General features: G+C 40.5%; 2 protein-coding genes across 6 annotated transcripts in view; both read right to left on the reverse strand.

The window, feature by feature from the left end:
• Positions 1 to 1,793: 1,793 nt before the first annotated feature.
• Positions 1,794 to 11,552, reverse strand: radx (RPA1 related single stranded DNA binding protein). Of its 2 annotated transcripts, none has more exons than XM_035760211.2 (15): positions 10,412 to 11,552; positions 10,183 to 10,325; positions 9,831 to 10,023; positions 9,562 to 9,670; positions 9,324 to 9,424; positions 9,100 to 9,219; positions 8,891 to 8,986; positions 7,932 to 8,099; positions 6,168 to 6,310; positions 5,823 to 5,965; positions 5,521 to 5,568; positions 5,284 to 5,411; positions 4,786 to 5,067; positions 2,940 to 3,122; positions 1,794 to 2,112 (listed from the first exon to the last, which is right to left on the reverse strand). In XM_035760211.2, the coding sequence occupies exons 1-15, from the start codon at positions 11,028 to 11,030 to the stop codon at positions 1,976 to 1,978; spliced, it is 2,613 nt and encodes an 870-aa protein (XP_035616104.1). In that variant the 5' UTR covers positions 11,031 to 11,552; the 3' UTR covers positions 1,794 to 1,975. The 2 variants fall into 2 exon arrangements, with proteins under 2 accessions (XP_035616104.1, XP_035616103.1); XM_035760210.2 differs by having other exon boundaries at positions 5,823 to 5,968.
• A 4,272-nt stretch (positions 11,553 to 15,824) lies between these two features.
• The window catches only part of LOC118373912 (neuronal PAS domain-containing protein 2-like), an 80,796-nt gene continuing 70,022 nt past the window's right edge, over positions 15,825 to 26,598 (reverse strand). For all 4 annotated transcript variants that reach the window (XM_035760207.2, XM_035760206.2, XM_035760205.2 and 1 more), the window contains exons 16-21: positions 25,834 to 26,031; positions 25,448 to 25,666; positions 25,122 to 25,315; positions 24,514 to 24,606; positions 19,858 to 20,068; positions 15,825 to 19,737 (exon numbers count right to left, since the gene is read on the reverse strand). In XM_035760207.2, coding sequence (XP_035616100.2) covers positions 19,519 to 19,737; positions 19,858 to 20,068; positions 24,514 to 24,606; positions 25,122 to 25,315; positions 25,448 to 25,666; positions 25,834 to 26,031 — 1,134 coding nt within the window. In that variant the 3' untranslated portion in view covers positions 15,825 to 19,518. The remainder of the gene's footprint in view (positions 19,738 to 19,857; positions 20,069 to 24,513; positions 24,607 to 25,121; positions 25,316 to 25,447; positions 25,667 to 25,833; positions 26,032 to 26,598) is intronic.

A 26,598-nucleotide genomic window follows, 5' to 3' on the forward strand; every position in this document is an offset into this window, starting at 1 on the left:
CCTCAAGGATTCGTTATTTTTTTTTGTCATGGCGACATATTACAAACAAATTAAAACAGAGCCACATCACAATAACGTTTACAATGCAATGCTTGCTGTTGGGTTACAAACCTATGTTCCTGAAAGGACGAATTGATTGTCATGTGCAGACAATAAACAGTGCAACAATGTTGCTAAGGCCCAATCAATCATTCAAATTGTATTTGTCACATGCTTCATCAACAACAGGTAGACTAACGAGATAATAGAAAAATAATAACATGAGGAATAAATACACAATGAGTAACAATATACACTGGGTACCATTGTAAGGGGGTAATTGAGGTAGAGAAGGCCTGGACTCTGGGGTAGACAAACATACATCCAGAACACTCAAACTAGTATGGTATATGTATTCATTTGTGGATGTTCATTATCCATTTTGTATAATATTTTACACATTTTTGCTCAATGTATATGTCAGGAATTCCAATTTGTTGTGGCTAACATTAGCTGGGGTTAATGTTAGGAGTTGGTAAAGAGTTAAGGTTAGCTAAAATGGTAAGTTGTTGCTAAGTAGATACAAGTATTAAGTCGTTTCTAATTAGATAATATGCTAAAGTTGTCAAACACGCAGCCTTTATTAAGTTGCTAGACGTTCGTCCTAGATGTATAGCCCACGTACTGAACGATGAAATGCAACCATAACTCATCCCCAGGCTTGTCTTCTGATTTAGAAAAAAAAAGTGAACACTTGGTCAATTGATGTACAAATTAATTTTCATTCATCTTGCTCTCTGGATAAGAGCGTCTGCTAAATGACTTAAATGTAATGTACAGTATGTCATTCCTTAATCAATATAGACATACTGTATCATAAAATCAAGTGCCATTTGCATGTAATGCATTTGCGCCTAAAAAAATAAATAACTTTAAACAAATACCAGAAAACCATTGCCTATTTCAGATACAAATGTGGCCAACAAACAGTCATACAACATACTGTCATAATGCTGTGCTGATAAACATTTGCAATACATGTTTAACTAACTTCCTGTAACTTCTTTAAGAGGCTCCTCTGTCCTCCACTCGTTACCCGTTTGAACTTATCAGTATAAAAGACACCTGTCCACAACCTTAAACAGTCACACTCCAAACTCTACTATGGCCAAGACCTTCTATGGAAACTTAAACCAAGTATACATCAGTCATCTCTCGCTTATCTTAGTGGACCTTGCTCACTAGCTTTGCATTTGTTTAGTCCAAGTTTACCTGTGAATGCAAGTCTGGAAAAATAATACAGCATATTGTTGATTTGACACGTGATTTTGTTTGATATTGCAGTGTTGTAATCCAACACATCTTGATCTGTCTTCATTAGTTTCAGCCAGTGTGTAAGAGGAAATGTTCTAGCAGGATTTAAAATGAGCTGTGTCAACAAACACATGAAACGTCAACACTACTGCTGCCATAACAGTGCACAAGATAATACATCACACTGTAGGCTTGAAACACCAAAGTTCAAGCAAAATTATTTAGGAAATTCCTTCGTTTTCAGCATCACAAGTTGGAAAGTTCAGCCTAATGTGAAACCAGTTTAGTAACCACACTATAGCTCAAACGTTTAAACTATATCCTGTTTCAGGATGTTTAACAGAACTAAACTATTTTACCTTCTGCATAGTTCCATGTACTTTTTTCCCCCAGAGCCCATGTAGCTTGTCTTTATGCTATGGCATAAATAAACATTAAGCATGTGAATGTGGAAGACGATTTGACAAATATTGAAGTAAAAAAAAGTTAATGAATCCTCATTTAAAATGTGATTATTTTATTTGTTGTTGAAATTGTTTTTTTCAAAATACTCAAACCCCCGTTGAAAAAAATATCTACAAAAATATTTCCAGTATTTAACAATAAAATGTGTCTGACTAATCATGTTAAAAGAACACATTCATTTCAGATTTGTTAGACAACACATACTGTGGTCCAATATCTATACCAAAGCAATATCAGTCATTCTATACACCTTGGTAATGATAACCTCCACTTTCTCTCCTCCCAGATGACAGAGGTCAAGGATACACACAAGATGGGTGTCTTTCAGCTCCTCAGCAGTTGCTAAAATCTCCTCTGAAAGATAAATTAAGAAAAACCAGCATACACAAATTAATTTCGGAATATTTAAAATTGTTGGAAACATTATGTATGCAAACCTCCTATAAACAGGGTCTACATTCTACACTGAGTATACAAACCATTAACTTAAAGTTATTGATGTCACTTGTTAAATCCACTTCAAATTAGTGTCGATGAAGGGGAGACAAGTTTAAAGGATTTGAGCCTTGACAATTGAGACATGATTGTGTATGTGTGCCATTCAGAGGGTGAATGGGCAAGACAAAAGATTTAAGTGCCTTTGAACGGAGGTATGGTAGTAGCCGTCGAACTGCTGTTTGGTTTTCCATGCTCAACAGTTTCCTGTATGTATCAAGAATGGGCCACCACCCAAAGGACATCCAGCCAACTGGACACATTGGAGACAACCTAGACCAGCAACTCAATACTAGGAAGAAGTTCCTAATGTTTGAGTATACTCAGTATGTAATTAATAAATGCCTAATATTATAAATTGACAAGCTACCATATCAATTGTTTGATTTGACCCTGAACCATGTAATCAATAATCAGTCTAGCCTAAAATGGACAGCGCATTTGATTTGCCATAACTGCTTTCTTAAGTGGACTCAAGTTTTAGAGTTGAAAGCCCCATTTGGAGGTCAACATTAGGAAATATGATATTGTAAATATGCATGTGAGCAGGTCAAGAACCACAAATAGCACTCTCCTTAAATAGCCTGGAGTTTTACCTTAGCTAAACACACTGCCCCATGACTTGCTCTCAGGGGTGTGTTTAACCTTTACCCTCCCCTCCTGTCCCACTCTACCTGGTGTGTTACCTGGTTCAGGGAGAGCAACCTCACTCTGGCTCAGGGGGTCTGCGAGAGGGCAGATGAAGCCTGCAGACAGGCAGGAAAGAAGTGTGTTGTCATGGGGGTCTTGTGTTAGACCTACGGACCTGGGGTCCCCAGCTGACATCACGGGAACAAAGGCAGCATCGATGGCCATCTGCTGGTTTATACCTGCCAGAGAGAGAGACATGTTAGTGTGTCCCATCGCTGCAACTCCCGTACGGACTCGGGAAAGGCGAAGGTTGAGAGCCATGAGTCCTCTGAAACACTGCCAAGCCGCATTGCTTCTTGACGCACTGCTCGCTTAACCCGGAAGCCAGCCACACCAATGTGTCAGAGGAAACACCGTATATCTGGCGACAGCAGTCAGCTTGCAGGCACCCGGCCCAAAAGGAGTCGCTAGAGGGCGATGGGACAAGGAAATCCCAGCCAGCCAAACCCTCCCCTAACCTAGACGACGTTGGGCCAATTGTGCGCCGCCTCATGGGTCTCCCGGTCACGGCAGGCATTAACACAGCCTGGGATCGAACCCAGGCTGTAGAGATGCCTCAAGCACTGCGATGCAGTGCCTTAAACTGCTACGCCCCGAAATTATAGAAGTTAAATAAAACCACTAAGGATGTATAAAAAAAAATTAAAAAAATTAAAAATCAGGGGTGAAAGTGGATTGAATTTTTTTTACCGGTACAGGACCTCATGTGCACAAAGTTTTGATGAGTCTAATAGTAAAGACATGTCACCTGTTACCTTTTTAACAGTGGTGGAAAAAGTACCCAATTGTCATACTTGAGTAAATATACCTTAATAGAAAGTGACTCAAGTCACCCAGTAAAATACTTGAGTTAAAGGTCAAAGTATTTGGTTTTAAATATACTTAAATATCAAAAGTCAGAGTACAAATAATTTCAAATTCCTTATTAAGTAAACCAGATGGAGCCATATTATTGCTTTTTAAAATTTAGATAACCAGGGTCACAGCTCAACACTGACATAATTTACAAATGAAGCATGTGTGTTTAGTGAGTCCGCCAGATCAGGGGCAGTAGGGATGTTGTCTTTAAGTGTATGACTTGGACCCTTTCATGTCCTACTAAGCATCAAATATGTAACGAGTACTTTTGGGTGTCAGGGAAAATGCATGGAGTAAAAAGTTAATTGTTTTAGTTAGGAATGTAGTAAAGTAAAAGTTGTAAAACATAAATAGTAAAGTACAGATACAGCAAAAAACAACTTAAGTACTTTTACATCACTGCCTTTTAAATGGGCCATGAACACAACCAGGCATGACATTTTTATCTCATTGTCAAACAAATCACATCTGCATACATTGGTCCACTAAAATAATTCCAGCATCAAAATGTACTGTGCACCTGACATTTGATGAATGGAAAGAGATGTTTATTAAAACACCCCAAAAATGACGACATTCGGCAATTGTCATTGGAGACACTTGCAGCCTGAATTGATTGAGTCTACTCACTGGTGTCCGCTTGCATCACATTCCCGGCAAATCATCTCTGCCTTGCAAAAATGTTGTTTACCTCAAACTACACCGCATTTTGGAGTTATACCACCAGGTTACGTCCATTCACTCATTTCTCATGAGGCTGACAGGCGCCAACAATAAATTATGGTACAATAGCTTAAAGTTTTCATCTTTGATTTAATTATTGTGATAGGCTCATGTTTTACCAGTACGCCATACCGGCACTATTTATTTTGCCGGTACTCTGTACCGGACTGGTTTACCTTCACCCCTGAGAACAATAAATCACAGATTAACTCCAATCAAATGAAAAATTACAAAAAATGATTTACATGAGCTCTACATTACCTAATATTGTGATTTTATAGTATCCTTTGCAGGTTACTGGTGAGAGGGTGTCTGTGGTTTGCTCTGGAGTCCATCTAGCAGCATGTAGGTTACTTTGCTGCAGCAGAAGAGTCTTGTCATCAAATCTGAATCTCTGAGAAAGGCTCTCTGAGTACACACCACCAGGATGTAAATATTCTAACACTTCTTGTCTCTGCTTTGGCCACGAGCTGCTTTCCCACGATGTCCTATCACAGTCTGCAACTGCTCTCTCTCCAGTAGCGCCTTCACTCTGTGGAATATCTTAGAAACAAAATAATATAGGCCTATCAATGTCACTAGCCTTGTAACATCCCACACGAATGATGCGATGGCAAGTAGTTTCCATGGTTTCCAACAGCATAGTTAATCTCTGTCTAGCCCCCACACTTCACTAGCCATGCATAACCCAGAGAGGAATACAAGTTATGCCACATAGATAAGTGGTGAGATTATGTTAATGTGGCAAAACACTCATACCTGGTGGACCTAGTTGTCCACGGGCTCTAGTTTGGTCAGTTCTTTTTTCTAGTGAACTAACTTCCTCGGTTTCAGAATCATTCTCCTCTTCACCTAGCTCCTCTTCTGTTAAGCCATGGCCAGCCTCTCTGTGAACAGACAAAGCTCTCACCATAACCTGAGCTACTGGGTGGGTCCCTGATGGGCATAGAAATTATTACAGTGACCTGGGATGGTTGACGATAGTTGATTCATTACCTTTTCTCTTGCATCCTGGCACGAGTAATGTAGCATCGCTTCATCACTCTAAAAGACAACAAAAAATTCTAAAACATTCAAGTAAGAAAATATGCTAATCTAATTTCCAATGCCATAGTAAAGGAGAGTTATAAATACAATTTTGAATGTCTAATAGCCTACCCTTGTTTAGTATGGCTACCCTAAAACAAGTGGACTGTGGTCCAGATTCGGACCCAGAACGGAGTCAACAGACCGCAGGTCCCGATGAGATTATAATAATTTAATCTGCAATGTCTCTCTGCTCCACTTGGATTACTCACCTCTTGGCTTGTTTTCTTTTCCGTCTGCTGGGTGAGCTCTGCACACTAGAGGGCGCTGCTTCCCTGTTTATCAGGGTCTGAGTCACTTCTACAGTCCTCTGATCACTGGGTGGGTCAGATTCAGCCACAACAGACTGAACCATCTGCTGGAGAGAACCAGGCATTACATTATAAACTTGCCTTACCAATAACAATACCTATAAAGTTCTGTACATGCAACTGATGTTTTTTTGTCTTGCAATTCATCCTGCTAATTTCTCTTGTAAAACAACAACACATTTACTTTAGAAAAAGACTAAGTGTGTTGATCACATGAAGTCTGTTATATATATCTATGAAGCCTACCTGGTCTGACAGAGTCTCCTCTGGCAATGTCACATAGTACACAGCCATGATCTGTCCTTGGATTGCCAGACGCTTGTGCTCACGATAATGCAGACCCTCCATCTCACTCTTCAAGTCATTTGCAGCAACTAGAGGAACTTGAGCTGAGAAATACAGTGTATTCGGAAAGTACCCCTTCACTTTTCACATTTTGTTATGTTACAGCCTTGTTCTAAAAATGATTAAATAAGAACATTTCCTCAATCTACGCACAATACCCCATAATAAAAAAGCAAAAAACAAGTTTTGGCAAATGTATTACAAATAAAAAACAAACATCTTATTAACAGAAGTATTAAGACCCTTGGCTATGAGACTATAAATTGAGCTCAGGTGCATTGTTTCTACAACATCCTTGATGTTTCTACAACTTGATTGGAGTCCACCTCTGGTAAATTAAATTGATTGGACATGATTTGGAAAGGTACACAACCGTCTATATAAAAAGGTCCCACAGTTGACAGTGCATGTCAGGGCAAAAACCAAGCCATGAGGTCGAAGGAATTGTCCATATAGCTTCGAGACAGGATTATGTTGAGGGACAGATCTGGGGAATGGTACCAACATAAATTCTCAGCATTGAAGGTCTCCAACAACACAGTGGCCTTCATTATTAAATGGAAGAAGTTTGGAACCACCAAGACTCTTCCTAGGAGCTGGATGCCCAGACAAACTGAGCGATCGGGGGAGAAGGGCCTTCGTCAGGGAAGTAACAAAGAACTCGATGGTCACTAACAGAGCTCCAGAGTTCCTCTGGAGATGGGGGAACATTCCAGAAGGACAACCATCTCTACAGCACTCCACCAAATCAGGCCTTCATGGTAGACTGACAAAACAGAAGCCACTCCTCAGTAAAAAGGCACATGACCGCCATCTTGGAGTTTGCTAAAAAGCACATAAAGGACTCTGACCATAAGAAACAAGAATCTCTGTTCTGATGAAACCAAGATTGAACTCTTTGGCCTGAATGCCAACCATCACATCTGGACGAAACCTGGCACCATCCTTACGGTGAAGCATGGTGGTGGCAGCATCATGCTGTGGGGATGTTTTTCAGCAGCAGGGACTTGGAGACTTGTCAGGATCGAGGGAAAGATGAACGGCGCAAAGAATAGAGATCCTTGATGAAAACCTGCACCAGATCACTCAGAACCTCAGACTGGAGCGAAAGTTCACCTTCCAACAGGACAACGACCCTAAGCACACAGCCAAGACAACGCAGGAGTGGCTTTGGGAAAAGTCGAATGTCCTTGAGTGGCCCAGCTTGAGCCCGGACCCAATCAAACATCTCTGGAGAGACCTGAAAAAAGCTGTACAGCAACACTCCCCATCCAACCTGACAGAACTTGAGAGGATCTGCAGAGAAGAATGGGAGAAACTCCCCAAAACAGACATGCCAAGCTTGTAGCGGCATGCCCAAGAAGACTCCAGGCTGCAATCGGTGCCAAAGGTGCTTCAACAAAGTACTGAGTAAAGGGTCTGTATACTTATGTAAATATATTATAGATGTTTAATACATTTGAAAAAAAAATCAATTTTAGAATAAGTCTAACGTAACAAAAATGTCAAAATTCATGAGGCTGAACACTTCCAAATGCACTATAATTATGAAAACAATTTAAAATGGTGATGTCTGCTGTAGTTAAACAAGCATACAAACAAAACAGTGGTGCATATTACAGACAGATGTCGATCTTTCCTTCTTGAAAAAGGTTCACCTCTTACCTGAGCCATCTGCCACAGACTGTGTGAAGATAATAGGGGCGTGAGGGAAGCAGTAATGGCCACCAACAGTAGTCTTCTTCAGCATGACACTGTCCTTCAGAGTCTTGGTCCATTGGATGAAGCTCTTCACCTTGGGGTCTGACACGTAGGGCTGGCCCTTGTGATACCCTGATGGAAAACTACATCTGATCGAGTATAACAACTACATACTAGATCTTAACATAAAGTTGCAGTGCATTTCCCCATATGTTCCTTTTTAAATAGAGCAGTTTTACTGTTGATCTTTTCGGTTTCACATTTGTTTGATAAGCAGTTGTATGAAAATTGGGTACTTTTTCCACTTGAGTAAAAGATACCCCGTAAAAGAAAATTGACTCAAGCAAAAGTCACCCAGTAACATACTACTTAAGTAAATTTGGTATTTGGTTTTAAATATACTTAAATATCAAAAGAAAGTATAAATAATTTAAAATGTCTTAAGCAAACCAGACTCATATATATATATATTTTTTTTTAAATTTACAGATAGCCACGGTCACAGTTCAACACTCAGACATAATTTATAAACTAAGCATTTGTGTTTAATTAGTCATTAGGAATGATCCAGGATGTACTCTTGATAAGTGTGTGAATTAGACAATTTTCCTGTCCTGCTAAGCATTCAAAATGTTACAAGTACTTTTGGATGTCAAGTAGTACTTAAGTTAAAAATCTTAAGTACTTTACACCACTGTATATAAAGGGACAATTCTTGTGTGTTTATTATATATTGTATTACCTTGTCTGCTATTTTATTAGTATGTTTTACTTTTATCTACATGTCTTCCTCAACAGTACAGAATACATGTAGATGAATAAAAGTAAGCATTTCACTGCACTGTTGTCACATCCACTGTATTTTGTGCGTGACAAACTTTAATTTGATCTTTTGTTTCTTTGCCAATGACTGCAGCACTTACCTGTAGTGAATATCTGTGTCTCACAGCTGCTGGTGAGGTAAGGCAGTGAGTCTTGCCCTTGACATTTCCTCATCTGAGTGCAGACCAGGTATGTCACTGCATTGGGAAGAGGGGAGGGTGCAGAGCAGGGAGAAAAGAAGTACAATTGAGAGAATTCTGTTGCAGTTTATCTATGCAATTGTTGGTATTATACTAACTGTCATATTTACTTGGGTATAGCCCATTGAATATTTCTGGTTGTGAAGAAGCAAAAATCTCCAAAATGAAAGGAATATTGGATGTTCCATCCACTGCATGGACCCAGCGGTAAGTCCAGTATTTTTCTGGGCCTGCAAAAAAATGAATAAATTATGGGCATGTGTGTTACACTTTCACATGGAATTACCTAAGTGAGAAATAAGTGAGTAGTGCAAGTGTAATGAGCAACTCTTACCTGTGTTCCCCTTACTCTTTATTCTCTCCACCCGACTCACAAAAGTTACCAAGCCAATGACATCACATGCAGAATTGCTGGCCAAGCTGTCCAGTTCTGATCTAGAAGAAAAACATTTATAAGTAGTTCAGGCAGATGATAAAGACTGCCTAGTAATCTTGGAAAATGTTACCCAGGGAAAGGCCTTTGTTTTTACATCGAATCTAATTTCAACTGCATAATGTGGTTGTGAATTTACCTAATGGCAAACTGGTAGGAAACCTCAGGCAAGCCCCATTGAGGTGGCACACTCTTGGCTGGAACCACAGTAAGGACTGCAGTGGGATTACGTGGATTCAGACAAATTTCTGCAAGGCAGGCAAAGTCAAAATTCATACTAAAATTAAGTTCCACAAAAAAAAAATCAGACAGAATGTTCTCTCAAAATGACTACTCAGGAGTGCTGCCTGGCAACATACTGGTAATGTTGATTTACTAAGTTGTGAATGACTTGGTTCAGTTCAGTACCTACTGAGTGAAAGCTCTTCATTCTGTGGTTGTCTATTTGAGGTCGTGACCTGTTCTGATAGCTCTGCTTGAGGGTGTAGTTTTGGAGATAGAGCACAGTTCCAACATTCAGTCTCTGGTACCATTCTGGGCACAGCTCATTCCACAGGACAAGGGACATGGTGCCACTCTGGTCTGCAACCTCGAAGTAGGCCTGGAGAATAGAGAAATAAACAAAATCCTGATGAAACGTCATTCAGAATACTGACACATTCGAAGAGACATTAATTATAGTGTCAGGGTTCAGTAGAGAAGAGATGGTGTATTGGTCAAAGGTATGGCACAGATACTTGATTATATGTTTATGCCTCACCTGGTACGGGTAATAAATCTTGAGGTCAGGTTTTCCATAATACCGAAGTCTGGATTTATGAATCACCCTCACTATCAGGGGGAGAGGTCGAAACATGCATCCGAGTGACGACTCTAGATCACACAGGAGGGTCATCTTTGACACTGTTGAAGACAAAATATCTTAACACGATTTCTATTGGAGATTGTGGTTTCTCACAAAACTCAGCAACTTAAATTCACATCTTTACCATCCAGCACCACCTCTGATGGGGGGACATCTGGAACCCATAGTCTGCCTTCAGGATCCTCGTTATTCCAAAGAGACAGGTAATGTTTGCGGCCCACCTGCAGAGGTGAATCACTTTGCAATGCCACAATGTTCCCAAAGCCATCCTTTGAAATCATGGGGAGGGAATCCAAGTCCTTAATCTTGCGCAACACATTAGACTCCTTTGAACCATGTTCAATCTTCTCGATCTTCTCGATGCAAACACAACCCTGACCCAATCTTCTCTCATTGAAAACAAAGGAGCACTGGGTGATGTTGATATCAATTCCACTACGAATAATGTTTTTGTGGATCAGATGATTTAAACTACAGTCAAGAATGCACTTGGCCTGCCAGACTCCATCAGTCACTATCATGTCATAGCTGTAGCTGTCAGGAGGATGTTGTCCAACATTTTGTTGTTCTGTCAAATATCTCTGAAGTTCAATGACAGCTACAGCATCCGTTTTATCAATTTTAAGTGTGCGTGTTTTTGCAGCAAAGAACTGTTCCAAAGTAGAATGTAAGAAAGAATTCTGATTATTTTCAGTCAATGGATCGGAACAAGCCGATATGTTCTGAACTTCTTCGGGCATCATTAATGCGCAACAGCACTAGGGGAAATGGGTTTGTTTACAACTACCTACCTTGAATGTATGCCTTGGCTAACGATGTAGTTAGCTAGCTAACTTTAGCTCTATAAACAAAGATTGTTAACATCCGTTTGCTGACCACGCAAACAAGCGTTGACCATCAACCTAGTGCTTGCTGTATCGGTCTTGCCACATACAATAATATAGCTAGCTTTTTCTTGAAAAAAAAAAAAAAAAAAAAAAAAGCCAGTAGCTAACTTTAGATATTTAGCTAACTAACGCGTTAGCTAATGACGTTACCGATAAACAAGAACCAACAGTCTCCGTTTTATGACTAGCTAGCTAGTTTTGTACTTACAAAAGACGATAAAATCACGATACATTTTTTGGAAACATTGTAGCTAGCTAGTTACAGCATCATAGAGAGTTCCGCTTTTGCTTCGGCGGCAGTGGATTTGAATTTTGGAAGCGGTTATTCTACACATCAACGCGGTGCTGGCATGCCCCACTGACGCACACAGTGCTTTGCATATCACTTATATTATGAAGGAGAAAGTCAGCTTCAATTGCACATTAACCCATTCATGTCCATAACGTAAATGTATCATTTATTTTGGTACACTTGTTCTCTGAGTTTACTGATGGACAAATCTGAATACTTTTTATAAATCAGCCAAAGGGTTTGTCTACAATGTGAGTTTTTTATATTGTACAATATTGATCAAAAATAAACTAAAAATGTAACCATTTCAACGTAAGAACCACTTACGTAAGAACCACTTAGATACAGGCTAACCAGAAGGCTCTAATACTAGCTAGCTAACCAGTCATGTCTGACATCCTAATTGGGTTTTTTGATTGAATGTTTTGTTTGTGGGAACTGTAGAATTTTTTTTTTTTTTTTACCATTTAGATTCTATAGGTTACCCACAGGTTGTGGCGATTTAGCATGTAAATCTTGGTGGGGCAAAATAATATATACCGTATGTTTTTTGATGCATGCCAGCAAAGCTACTACACAACACAAGACTAAACAATACATTCATTGCACTATAATGATGACTAACGGTGCCATCAACTGTCAGTGGAGCCTTGTCTGGCATCGAAACAGTTCATTCAGCCTCATTTACTGCCTTTAAAAAAACAGCTGATATGGCTGACTTGCTGAAACAAATGTGGTTTCTACTGACAATTGAGTTGTACAAACTATAGCATAAGGGGACGACGAGCGGATAAGAGGCAATCCGTAATTTCGATTAAGACATTAATGACGGATGGACGGATGTAGTCAATATAACTATTTGTTCAGCACTTTTGAAATGTACATCGACAGAATTCAGAACAGTATTCTTACAGTATTCTCCTTGTACACCAAGTCATAACCATAGGATAAATTATGGGGGCATAAATGTAGACAATGAAAGCTCTTACAATATTACATGATTTCATTTCTCTAAAACAGGGTATACGCAACATGTGCACCACCAAGTCAAAACAGTAGGCAAAATTAAGAGGGGGGTAAAGGATCAAATTATTAGCGTGATGCACTTCTAACAGCTTACTACACAGCATACACTTAATATTACTTTCTTAGCTACAGTATACATATCTCCCTGGCACATATCATTTATGCAGCAGCATACAATACATTTTTGGACTCATCTTGTTGTGCTGTGCTCACTTGAACAGGATGGTGGTGTGGCGGTCCTTTGTGGGCAAAATCTGTCTTCAACGTCTGGCATTCTCTAGATTTCTGGTGCTTTCGGGACAACTGGGAACTCTGCATAAAACAAGGCCAAATCATGATGACGTCAGTGACCTTCAGGTCGGTGCTCTAGAAAGAGGCCCGAGATCCCGACTTGCAATTCAGAGTTGGATGACCATTCAAAATGTATTTTCTCAGCCAGAACTCGATTTTTCAAGTTCCCAGTTGTCTTGAAGTTACGGAAGTCAGATTTCCTAGTTCTGAGTTTCCAGTTGTTTTGAATGCACCAGAAATCTAGAGAATGCCAGACTTTGAAGACAAATTTTGCCCACGAAGGACCGCCGCACTACCACGGCAAGGGTCATGCTGGAACATGCTGACAGCATGGCCAATGTTGAATGTTTATCCTTTTAAGCTTGAAAAATAAACCCTTAAATCCAGACTTGGTACCACACACCCACTCCACTGCATAGCAGGTTCGTGATTGCTTTGCAATGCTTTCAGATAGCCACTGTTTCCTTCCAAACCACACATTGTGAATTTGCAATTTCCAACTTGTTGTATCATGTTTATGTCCAATGGCCGATGAGCAACGATACGTTTTATCTCTAATTCCTCTTCATTTTCTTCTCTTCATATGTATGACAAGGATAAAAAAGCATTTGCCAGTAGATAGCTTGCTAGCTAACATTTTGAAAGTATGATGTTGACATGATCAGTCCAATCAAAGCTGTAGATATAACGTGATTTTACATAATTTTATCTGTGGCCAATTACATTGAGCCAAATTTGATGGGCACTTCTATTGTATGGGCACTATATGGCAGCACCCAATGGTGTTGAATTTTCAACCTCTACCCTTAGATTTGGCGGAGTGACAGAACACTGAGCCAATCACGGTGCAACTGCAGAACATTATCCAATCACAGCGCAACTAGAGAACATTACCAACCCCTACACTCTGTATTTTCCACGGGCTGCCCCACCACCACAGACTGCCCATCCACCACAGAAAGCACTGAGCTGGACTGAAACACCTGCATTTTGGACCTGCCTTACTCAAGAAAGCAAGAAAGAGACCAAGTTTGTATGCAGCTTTATTAACTCAATGATTTTATTTATTGTTTTACATTGTTTGCAAACTGACGTGACAGGTATTAATGTCAAAATAACGTGAAAAACATGCATACCTGTTTTTAGCTAAATTACGGTTTGCCACTGCCCACAGGTTAGCTGTTTGTTCACCCACGGCAATTGCTAATAACCCATCCGGCTATATGTGATAAAGTGAAAATCTGAGGCCAGCACCCAACCCTAACCGTAAATACAGAAATCGCGCTATAGGATACAGTCAAAGATTTTTTTTTGCTGCCTGGTTTAGATACAGTGGGGCAAAAAAATATTTTGTCAGCCAGCAATTGTGCAAGTTCTCCCACATAAAATGATGAGGCCTGTAATTGTCATCATAGGTACACTTCAACTATGACAGGCAAAATGAGGGGGAAAAAATCCAGAAAATCACATTGTAGGAATTTTAATGAATTTATTTGCAAATTGTGATGGAAAATAAGTATTTGGTCAATAACAAAAGTTTATCTCAATACTTTGTTATATACCCTTTGTTGGCTATGACAGAGGTCAAACGTTTTCTGTAAGTCCTCACAAGGTTTTCACACACTGTTGCTGGTATTCTGGCCCATTCCTCCATGCAGATCTCCTCTAGAGCAGTGAGGTTTTGGGGCTGTTGCTGGGCAACACGGACTTTCAACTCCCTCCAAAGATTTTCTATGGGGTTGAGAAATGGAGACTGGCTCGGCCACTCCAGGACCTTGAAATGCTTCTTACGAAGCCACTCCTTCATTGCCCGGGCGGTGTGTTTGGGATCATTGTCATGCTTAAAGACCCAGCCACGTTTCATCTTCAATGCCCTTGCTGATGGAAGGAGGTTTTCACTCAAAATCTCACGATACATGGCCCCATTCATTCTTTCCTTTACACGGATCAGTCGTCCTGGTCCCTTTGCAGAAAAACAGCCCCAAAGCATGATGTTTCCACCCCCATGCTTCACAGTAGGTATGGTGTTCTTTGGATACAACTCAGCATTCTTTGTCCTCCAAACACGACGAGTTGAGTTTTTACCAAAAAGATACATTTTGGTTTCATCTGATCATATGACATTCTCCCAATATTCTTCTGGATCATCCAAATGCTCGCTAGCAAACTTCAGACGGGCCTGGACATGTACTGGCTTAAGCAGGGGGACACGTCTGGCACTGCAGGATTTGAGTCCCTGGCGGTGTAGTGTGTTACTGATGGTAGGCTTTGTTACTTTATAAATTGCACAATAATTATAAATGTATGGATATTTAAAAATATTGTTTCTCTTTATTCAACTCGCCGGCCACCCACCCGAATTTCAGCCACATAATATTTAATGACCCTAACCCGCCTGCCCCGCAGATATAACAGCAGGGAATGCAGGTTATGAGTCAACCCGCGCATCACTAACCCGCGCACATTCGTCCACTCACAAAATAATTCCAGCATCCAAACCACAACTGTGCACTATGCACCTGCAATTTGATGAATGGCATTCTGCGATTTTCATTAGGCCTACACTTGTAGCCTGAATTGATGAGTCCACTTTTGTCCACACGCGCCTTGGGTCTCGGCCACTCATTTCCACCTTGTCCATGCGCGTCTCGGTCTCACGTCTCCGCCTTGGCAAAATTGGTCTCCTCGAACCACAAGGTAAATTGGAGCGTATGGCACCGGGTTTAAAGTCAATTCGCTAATGGTGTAATAGTCAATAGTTTTGTTTGCCATTTTGTGTTAATTATGATATGCTCACGTTGGTACGGCATACCTCCACTATTTCATACTTCTAGTGTCAATCTTAAAATGTCAATGTGGCCTGTGTATTTTGATATTGACATGAATGGGTTAATGAAAACACGCAGAATAAAGTGCACCAAATGTATTTTATATAATTATTATATATATATATTTATTTATTTTTAAAGCATGTTATCCAGATTGATGTGGAAATATTCAATATCACTACACAAAATTAATATCCAAGCGGTTTCAGAATGTAAACTTTTTAAATTAATTTATTTTAAAACAATATTAATATGTTACAATTTTATTTTTGATGGTATATACATAGAGAAAAACAAGCCATACAATATCAACTGTGCAACACCAACTTGCTGAATTGAAGAAAATAAAAAACTCAGCTCCCCAATAAGACACTTTAATAATGTGTTACAAAATACTTCTGTTTGTTTTACTTTAAAATCATGTAACATACATACATACATACATACATACATACATACATACATACATACATATTCAATCTATTTGACATCTTATAAAATAACTATATAATCTAAACATTTTTTTGTACATTCTATGATACAATATTTTCAATTAGTTTTCTGCAATGAAATGGCTGTTATGTACAGTACCAGGTTCTTTTTTGTTTGTGTCTTACTTCTTCCTGGCACATTTTATACAGTATTCATTCATGGACTCTCCACCCCATATACTGCAAGGATGCGCAGTCACGTCTAAAAGGTCAGAAATGTAAAAATGAAGGTCACAAAAAGAATGACACTTGATGAAGAATCAATGAACATAAAACAACAGTCAAACGATAAAACACAAAGTGCATATTCTACTGCTGGGGAGACAGATTCAACAGAATCAAAGAGAGAAACAGTACCATTTGATCTAGTGTAGCAATCACAATTAACAAACAAATACCAATAAACATGAACTTTTGTATAAACTGAAGCAATACACAGCAAACACACAATGGCTATCAGTATGACCTCTGTGGGAAATCATCTGTGGGACTGGGTTAATGGAAAAACTGCCTGTGGGTGCAAATAGGGGCAACTAAAGCAAATTCTTTACACAAGATGGAGGATAAACTACAGTTAGCTAGAGAGCACACTGGACAATTTTGAGAAAATGGTTTACTATTATTCTATGAGCTTGATAATTAAACATACACTACATGTTCCTTCAACCAGCTTCAAAAGGCAGTTTACTATATGATTGGGAATTGCGCACATTGAACCAACAACTGAGATATTTTCTGAATGATAAGGTTGAGTGGAGGCCAACCTGGGGACATATTTTGCTGACTATCAACAAACAGGATTTAAAAAGAATTGGGTATGTTAACAGGACCGTTTCTAAACAAATCTGCATCTAGGTCTTGAATAGAGTCACTGTTGTGTCTTTAGAGTAATAACAAACTGACACAGTAAAACTATGTTGAAACAATGTGTTCCTCATATCGCTTAAAACAATGTTTATGTTGGGCTGACCCCAGCAAGAGGCCAACAAGTTTTTACTGAATCTAATATGGCCCCCTTTCCTGATGCCAGCATCACTCTGAGAAAAGTTGACCTGAGTCTTTAGTGTAGATTAAGCCATTCTAACAAAGTCTTCAGCAGATACAAGCTGTACCTCAGTAAAGATACTGCTGATATTCATGGTTGAAGGAATGTTAAAGATATTTCCATTTAATTCACATAGTACATTAGTTTATAGTTATCAACTATATCTCTTTTTTTTCTCTTTTTTTTACATGAGTACATACTTGCCTAGAAGCATAATTTCAACAGCATAAATAATTTCTTCTAAATTAAAACGACACATACTATAAGAATTCTAGAACTTTGTTTGATCTCTTCAACCAAGATGAACAGCACCAGTCTTCGTGAGAGTGACTGTAACCGATGAAGTGATAGCGACTCAATGTCCACAGCAGAGATTGGTAGGATTGTCATAAACGTTGTACAATTTAAGATTCTTATCACTCCACAATGCATTTCAACCTTCACTTCATGTGAAATGGCACATTTAGTTTTGATTAGAATTCCAATATGTTGTTCCATTTTGTTATGGCTAGTGAGTGTAAAGGGAAATTGAGGCATACATTTCCCTCTTTGTTTGACAGGATATAAGTGTTTCACAGTAGGACTTTCCCATTCAAATATTACAATATCTAATGGGGGTAGGGCAACTCAAGTCAGATACCTACTGTTGTAGTTATTTGGGGAAAACTTATGGAACTTGAAGAAAAAAAAGTAAATAGGAAATACGTAGTATTATTTTAAGTGGTCAGTTTGATTGTCATTTACATTAGCAGGCCATTTGTCTCTGGTTAGTATTTTCTTCATACCCAGTATTCCTAAAATCACCAGTGTATGGACATAATTACTCATTCATGGATAAATACACTTCTAGTCTCTATAGTCCAAAAATCAACAACATTCTGCTGAATTGCAAAGATTACCAAATATAGACAATTCAACTGTAACCAACAAATTATGAAAAGTACAAATTGTTAATGTAATACTGAGAATATTTGTTTCCACAAATAACCTGAGAAAAGAATTACGTTATGAAAGTATACATAATCAATGTAAGACAACTACAATATATTAGTGATGTCTTCCTAATCATTGCAGCATCTGTTACACTTGATACAAAACAATTAGTTCTTAGGTGATTTGGGCAACAAACTACTGTTACTGTGCTGTTAGTAGCTGTTAATGCATTTAAGACCTTATTGACTTATCTTTCAATGCCTGATTAAAAACGCACCCAGTAGAACAGCTTAAATTTGTTTAGAAATGTATGATAAACAAACAAACATGCTATGGTAGTCTACTAATAATGTTTGCTCTTTCCATTAAGGTGTGGATAAAGAATATGAAGCTTGATTTTTATGAATTATTGAATACAAAAGTTGCCATAACTAATTGGTACTATTGTTCACTTTTAGAAAAAAATCATGTCTAAATATTTGATTCTATAATGAAAATAATAGTAATTGTATGAGGGCATTTGTTGCTGTGTCAGTCATGCAAAATATTTTTCCCCCAAACATGGACTAATAGTGTTGAGTGGTGAATATACTTCAGTGTTTAATAATGATATCAACTATGTCTGGGAGTGGCTGATTGAATGTTTGATGAAAAGACGACACGTCCAACATCAAAATGAACCCCTTCCTTTATGTTTCGTTGAAACTACTGTTTCGTAATAGTCTTCCTATGTCAAAACAAATATATGTATGCACAGCAAAACCATAACCTACAGACAAGTGTTTTTCATGTGAAATGAAGATGCAACTTTGAAGGAGTAAATGCTCACTGCATGTGTTTACTCTCTGGAAACAAGAGGACAGATGGTATGACCACAGTGCAGTCAGTGCACAACAAGGCTCACCTAACAATCTCTCTTTTTGTTGAAAACACATCTGCATGAAAACACACAGCAGCACGGTTTTCATGTTGATTACTTTGATAGTTTTTTTTCCATCCAGCAGTGTCATGATGAAATATGATGAGTAAGCATGGCCTCCAGTAGCACAGTGGTCCTTCTGTGGCTCAGTTGGTAGAGCATGGCGCTTGTAACGCCAGGGTTGTGGGTTCGATTCCCGGGACCACCCATACGTAGAATGTATGCACACATGACTGTAAGTCGCTTTGGATAAAAGCGTCAGCTAAATGGCATATATTATTATTATTATTATATATTGAGTGGGACAGAGATGTTGCTGCAGCGAATATTATCATTTTCACGTTTTGTTTTTGCTGTGTAAAAAAACCCACAACGGCTTCTTTAACAGTGAAGAACACAGCACAGCATGGGACCAAATATGCCTCGCTGTGTCTTCTATGCATCCCATAGAATTCTGCCACCAAACCTGTAACAATACGTTTCAGAAGATATCTCACCACTCTGTTTGCGTCTTCGGTGCTACTGAGTGAGCATATTTCGGAAGTCTGAAAGGCTGCCAGACTGGTTTTGGGAATGGTGGTGTTGCCGCTGTTGCTGCTGTTGTTGCTGCTGTTGTTGCGGTTGTTGTTGTTGCTGCGGTTGTTGTTGAATATAACTGACAGTACCTTGCTGTGGGACATTAGTAGCGTGGAAAAAAGCCTGAGTAGTTCCACTGTGTAAGAGTCCTTGGGGCTGCATCTATCAACAGAAAGGGATCAGGGCATAAGTGAGGCGATACTAGTTCTACAGAGTGAGCCAAACCCCTCCAGCCCAAGGCCTGCTATCACACTACTGCAAGTAGTAGGTCTACTACTGTACCTGAAAGAACTGCTGGGGCTGCTGCAGCTGCAGAGAGTGCTGGCAGGCCTGCTGCTGAGCATGGTAGGTGGGCTGGGCCTGGTGCGTGATAAAGCTGTTGTGAGGGATCATGATAGAGGACGTGAAGACGGGAGAGGGGACCAGGACAGCGTTGCAGTTCACATGCTGCATGGGAAACGACGGGGTCATCATCTGCTGCTCCAGGGTGTATCTGGGAAGGGATGGGTGCAATCAATAGGTCAAATACGTTTACTATGTTGATAGTTACAGAATGTCTGTGCCATTCAGAGGGCTCTATTTTCGGCTGGTGTTACCGGCGGTGTCAGTGTCAAACGCAATTTATTTAGAAACATAAAAAACAAATGTTTTTTTCCCATTTTGTTTTCTTTGATTAAAAACCAAGCATAGCCCCCCTCCTCTTAATTAAGTATTTTTTCCCCCCTGCCAATGCAGTCGCGAAAAAGTCAAGACTGTCGATAAACGGTTTGGATCCTGAGACCGCTTTGAATTACATCTTAATCACCAAAGCTTTATAAAAAAAAAAAGTATGTTTGACAGTCGCAAAACAGTGAACTGACATTCCATGTTTATCTATGTATTATAGGGAGACCCACGTTATTTTAGCCATGCAGGTGCAGTTTTGGACACGAATAAAACCCCCTCCGTGATGTAAGCTACGTGTCCATGCCCATCATGAAATGAGCAATGAGAACATCTGTACCGGTGAACCTCGTATTTAGAAGTTATTTTCCTGTGACAATTGCTTGTTTTGCGTTTCATATTTTCAAAACCAAAGCGTCCCTTACCCTAGGCTCACTATAATGACTCCCTTACCCTAGCCTCACTATAATGACTCCCTTACCCTAGGTCTACTATAATGACTCCCTTACCCTAGGCCCACTATAATGACTCCCTTACCCTAGGCCTACTATAATGACTCCCTTACCCTAGACCTACTATAATGACTCCCTTACCCTAGACCCACTATAATGACTCCCTTACCCTAGGCTCACTATAATGACTCCCTTACCCTAGGCCTACTATAATGACTCCCTTACCCTAGACCCACTATAATGACTCCCTTACCCTAGGCCCACTATAATGACTCCCTTACCCTAGGCCCACTATAATGACTCCCTTACCCTAGGCCCACTATAATGACTCCCTTACCCTAGGCCCACTATAATGACTCCCTTACCCTAGGCCCACTATAATGACTCCCTTACCCTAGACCCACTATAATGACTCCCTTACCCTAGGCTCACTATAATGACTCCCTTACCCTAGGCCTACTATAATGACTCCCTTACCCTAGGCCTACTATAATGACTCCCTTACCCTAGGCTCACTATAATGACTCCCTTACCCTAGGCCTACTATAATGACTCCCTTACCCTAGACCCACTATAATGACTCCCTTACCCTAGGCTCACTATAATGACTCCCTTACCCTAGGCCTACTATAATGACTCCCTTACCCTAGGCCCACTATAATGACTCCCTTACCCTAGCCCCACTATAATGACTCCCTTACCCTAGGCCCACTATAATGACTCCCTTACCCTAGGCCTACTATAATGACTCCCTTACCCTAGGCCCACTATAATGACTCCCTTACCCTAGGCCTACTATAATGACTCCCTTACCCTAGACCCACTATAATGACTCCCTTACCCTAGGCTCACTATAATGACTCCCTTACCCTAGGCCTACTATAATGACTCCCTTACCCTAGGCCTACTATAATGACTCCCTTACCCTAGGCTCACTATAATGACTCCCTTACCCTAGGCCTACTATAATGACTCCCTTACCCTAGGCCTACTATAATGACTCCCTTACCCTAGGCTCACTAAAATGACTCCCTTACCCTAGGCCTACTACAATGACTCCCTTACCCTAGACCCACTATAATGACTCCCTTACCCTAGGCTCACTATAATGACTCCCTTACCCTAGGCCTACTATAATGACTCCCTTACCCTAGGCCTACTATAATGACTCCCTTACCCTAGGCTCACTATAATGACTCCCTTACCCTAGGCCTACTATAATTACTCCCTTACCCTAGGCCTACTATAATGACTCCCTTACCCTAGACCTACTATAATGACTCCCTTACCCTAGACCCACTATAATGACTCCCTTACCCTAGGCCCACTATAATGACTCCCTTACCCTAGGCCCACTATAATGACTCCCTTACCCTAGACCCACTATAATGACTCCCTTACCCTAGACCCACTATAATGACTCCCTTACCCTAGGCCCACTATAATGACTCCCTTACCCTAGGCCCACTATAATGACTCCCTTACCCTAGACCCACTATAATGACTCCCTTACCCTCGACCCACTATAATGACTCCCTTACCCTAGGCTCACTATAATGACTCCCTTAACCTATATTTAGCAAAGATTGGTCTACATTTTGTTATTTCATTTCTGTGAGACATTTAACAAAATATAATGAACTAACATTGGAATTGGAGTTGATTCAATGTATAAAATACCATAAATACACAACTTAAAGGAACCACATACTTCGCCATGGAGCACATTCTGATTGGCCAGTGAGGGGCCAAGCCTCGACACACCCACAACTTGTTTATTCATCAAAACCCAGCCCTTTCACGCCAATGCCAGCAAGTGAGCCGATATTTGTAATATTAAAAATAGCTAAAATAATTCTGCCACACCCCTGAAACTATAACGCATGTGCTTAGATTTACCACTGCGTTAGGTTTCTTAAAATAGAGTCCAGAGGGTGAATGGGCCAGACAAAATATTTAAGTGCCTTTGAACGGGGTATGGTAGTAAGTGCCAGGCACACTGGTTTGAGTGTGTCAAGAACTGCAACGCTGCCGGGTTTATCGCGCTCAACAGTTTCCCGTGTGTGTCAAGAATGGTCCACCACCCAAAGTACATCCAGACAACTGTGTGAAGCATTGGAGTCAAAATGGGCCAGCATCCCTATGGAACTCTTTTGACCCCTTGTAGAGTCCATGCCCTGACGAATTAAGGCTGTTCTGAGGACAAAAGGGGGTGCAACGCTATATTGGGAAGGTGTTCCTAATGTTTTGTACACTCAGTGTATGTAGATCAGTAGTGCTAAAATGTTGGTATGGTGTGATTCTTTGTAACTAAGGGTATATCATGTGTTTTAAGTACATTCAGTTCAGTTCAAGGATAAATGCATTCATTGTTCCCATATTTCACTACATATACAGTACCAGTCAAAAGTTTGGACACACCTACTCATTCAAGGGTTTTTCTTTATTTTTACTATTGGATCACATTGTAGAATAATAGTGAAGACATCAGAACTATGAAATAACACATATGGAATCATGTAGTATCCAAAAAAAGTGTTAAACAAATCAAAATATATTTTACATTCTTCAAATTAGCCATCATTTGCCTTGATGACAGCTTTGCAGACTCTTGGTATTCTCTCAACCAGCTTCACCTGTAATGCTTTTCCAGCCGTCTTGAAGGAGTTCCCACATATGCTTAGCACTTGTTGGCTGCTTTTCCTTCACTCTGTGGTCCAACTCATCCCAAACCATCTCAATTGGGTTGGGTTGAGGTTGGGTGATTGTGGAGGCCAGGTCATCTGATGCAGCACTCCATCACTCTCCTTCTTGGTCAAATAGCCCTTACACAGCCTGGAGGTGTGTTGGGTCATTGTCCTGTTGAAAACAAATGGGATGGGATGGCGTATTGCTGCAGAATGCTGTGGTAAGCATGCTGGTTAAGTGTGCCTTGAATTCTAAATAAATCACAGACAGTGTCACCAGCAAAGCACCCCCACACCATTACACCTCCTCCTTCAGAGTGGGAACCACACATGCGGAGATCATCCGTTCACCTACTCTGTGTCTCACAAAGACACGGCGGTTGGAACCAAAAATCTCCAATTTGGATTAATCAGACCAAAGGACAGATTTCCACCGGTCTAATGCCCATTGCTCGTGTTTCTTGGTCCAAGCAAGTCTCTTCTTATTATTGGTGTAGTAGTTAGTAGTTGTTATTTGCAGCAAAATCGACCATGAAGGTCTGATTCACGCAGTCTCCTCTGAACAGTTGATGTTGAGATGTGTCTGTTACATGAACTCTGAAGCATTTTTTGGGGCTGCAATATCTGAGGCTGGTACCTCTGATGAACTTATCCACTGCAGCAGAGGTAACTCTGGGACTTCCTTTATTGTGGTGGTCATCATGAGAGACAGTTTCATCATAGCACATGATGAGGTTTGCGACTGCACTTGAAAAAACTGAAAGTTCTTGAAATATTCCAGATTGACTGACCTTCATGTCTTAAAGTAATGGGCTTGTTTCTCTTTGCTTATTTGAGTTGTTCTTGACAAAATATGGACTTGGTATTTTCCCAACTAGGGCTGTCTTCTGTATACCACCCCTATCTTGTCACAACACAAGTGATTGGTTCAAACGCATTAACACTTTTTTGGTTACTACATGATTCAATATGTGTTATTTCATAGTTTTGATGTCTTCACTATTATTCTGCAATGTAGGAAATACTCATTTGAATGAGTAGGTGTGTCCAAACCTTTGATTGGTATTGTACGTCAAATAACCAACAGCATAAAGAGTCAACATAATGATTACACACACACTCAAACACACACTTACTTGGTTTGCTGGATGGCTGTGTTGCACTGGGAAGCCTGGGAGCTAACACGGCTATCAGGTACGAGTGTCTGCACTGGCTGGTTGAGCAGCATGCTGCCAGAAAGAACAGTCTTGTGTCATTCTCAAAGCTAATACTACAACCTTTCTAAAAAATACATTTAAAAAAGCCACCTGGGCCATGGGGACAGACTGCACAAGCTGTTATTTTCCACCCGTGATATATTTCTCAATTTTCCAAACACAGTGTGAGTACAATGGACAGGACAAAAGGTTTTGTGACTCAATGAGACTATTACCTCTCCAATGTAACCCTAAACTTTCTCTTCAAGGTTAGCGTAAGCACGTGTAAAGCAGGTGTTCTTTCATTCGGAATTCATAAAATGTAGATATGATTTCAACTTCAACTCATAAATCTTTGTTTTGATAAAATACAGCTTCCCATGTCAATTGTTTCCCAAAATGTACTAATGTTACAAGTTGCTTCAATTTAGACCAAACTAAAGGCTGAATTACACTGACCATGAAGAACAGACTTTCGACAACATGTTCTTGAAAATAATTCTGCAACAAGAAATCAGACTGAGTGGTTTACTGTCTGTAGGGCTCACCGTAGCTGTCTCTCTTGGCTAAACTCAGAGTCTGAGTGTCTTTGGTTTACGTCCTGCAGTGCCTGTGTGGTTGTCTGCTGAGAGAACATCATGGGGTTGCTGTAGAAGGGCATGGTTAAGTTGGCATGGGTCTGCACCGGGAGACTGACTGCCTGCATCTGCCCGCCTGCACTCCTTATCAACCTCTGCTGCACCTAAAGCAACAACAACAACACTGAAACTACCCACTTCCTTGTACATTTTGACAGAATATTACCCTGCTTACTCTATACAAAGTAAACGTTGAAAGCTATTGGGATAAAAGTACGAAGGGAGAACTGGGGTACCTGAGGGGAGGGTGTGCTGTGCTCTGTGAGGAGAGAGTGAGGGGACGAGCCGTGGGCTCCATGAAGAGGCTGTTTGGAGTGGCTCGAAGCCTGCCTGATCACCCCAGACTGGGCCTGCTGCTGCTGCTGGGCTGGCCTCCCTGGACCCTGATGCTGAGGCTGTTGCTGCTGCTGTTGGACCTGGCCAAAGTCACTGTGGACCGGCTGCTGTAACAACATCTACAGTGCGCACAAATACGCACACACACACACACACACGCACGCACACACACATGCACACACACAAACGAGGAAGGGATTAGCTACTGTATCCCACTGTACAACAATTAGCTTAGGTTTTGGGATCATTTTAGGCAGGGTGTCTGACTAGCGGTAAGCATGGTTACCTGGAGGTTAGCCAGCTGCAGCTTCTCCTTGATGTCATGCAGCTCCTGTTGCTGAGTCTTGATGTCCATCTGCAGGATGCGTGTCCTCTCCTCCAGCTGCTCCTTGAGCTGGTGCATGACACCTAGCTGAGGCTCAGGAGGCTGCTGCTGGTACATGGACTGTTGCTGCTGCTGTGGCTTCTGTTGTTGTTGCTGCAACTGGATCAATAGGATACACAGCCATCATGATAAAGGCAGTTCATATCACAGTACCATGTATGGGTCATGCTCTGGCACAAGCCTTCACAGCTGCACAGCTGCTCACACACATTTTCAGAAATACAGTCGTTCAGAAATACAGCACTCAATAACTTGAGGATCACCCTCCCAATCATTACAGCTTGATTAGCACTTCCAGCTCTTCTTGTTTCCATATCATGTAGATGTTGGAGATGGTTTTACTGGGCCTCATCTCAGATGAGTTGAAGTGATCATCTTGAGACAATTTTAACATACGTGAGAATAGTAGTTTTGCATCTACACTGAACAAAAATATGAAAGCAACATGTAAAGTGTTGGTCCCATGTTCCATGAGCTGAAATAAAAGATACCAGAAATGTTCCATATGTACAAAAAGCTGATTTCTCTCAAATTTTGTGCACATATTTGTTTACATCTCTGTTAGTGAGCATTTCTCCTTTGCCAAGATAATCCATCCACCTGAGGTGTTGCATATCAAGAAGCTGATTACACAGCATGATCATTACACAGGTGCACCTTGTACTG

This window comes from Oncorhynchus keta, chromosome 11, assembly GCF_023373465.1.
Source record: "Oncorhynchus keta strain PuntledgeMale-10-30-2019 chromosome 11, Oket_V2, whole genome shotgun sequence".
Classification (NCBI taxonomy): Eukaryota; Metazoa; Chordata; class Actinopteri; order Salmoniformes; family Salmonidae; genus Oncorhynchus; species Oncorhynchus keta.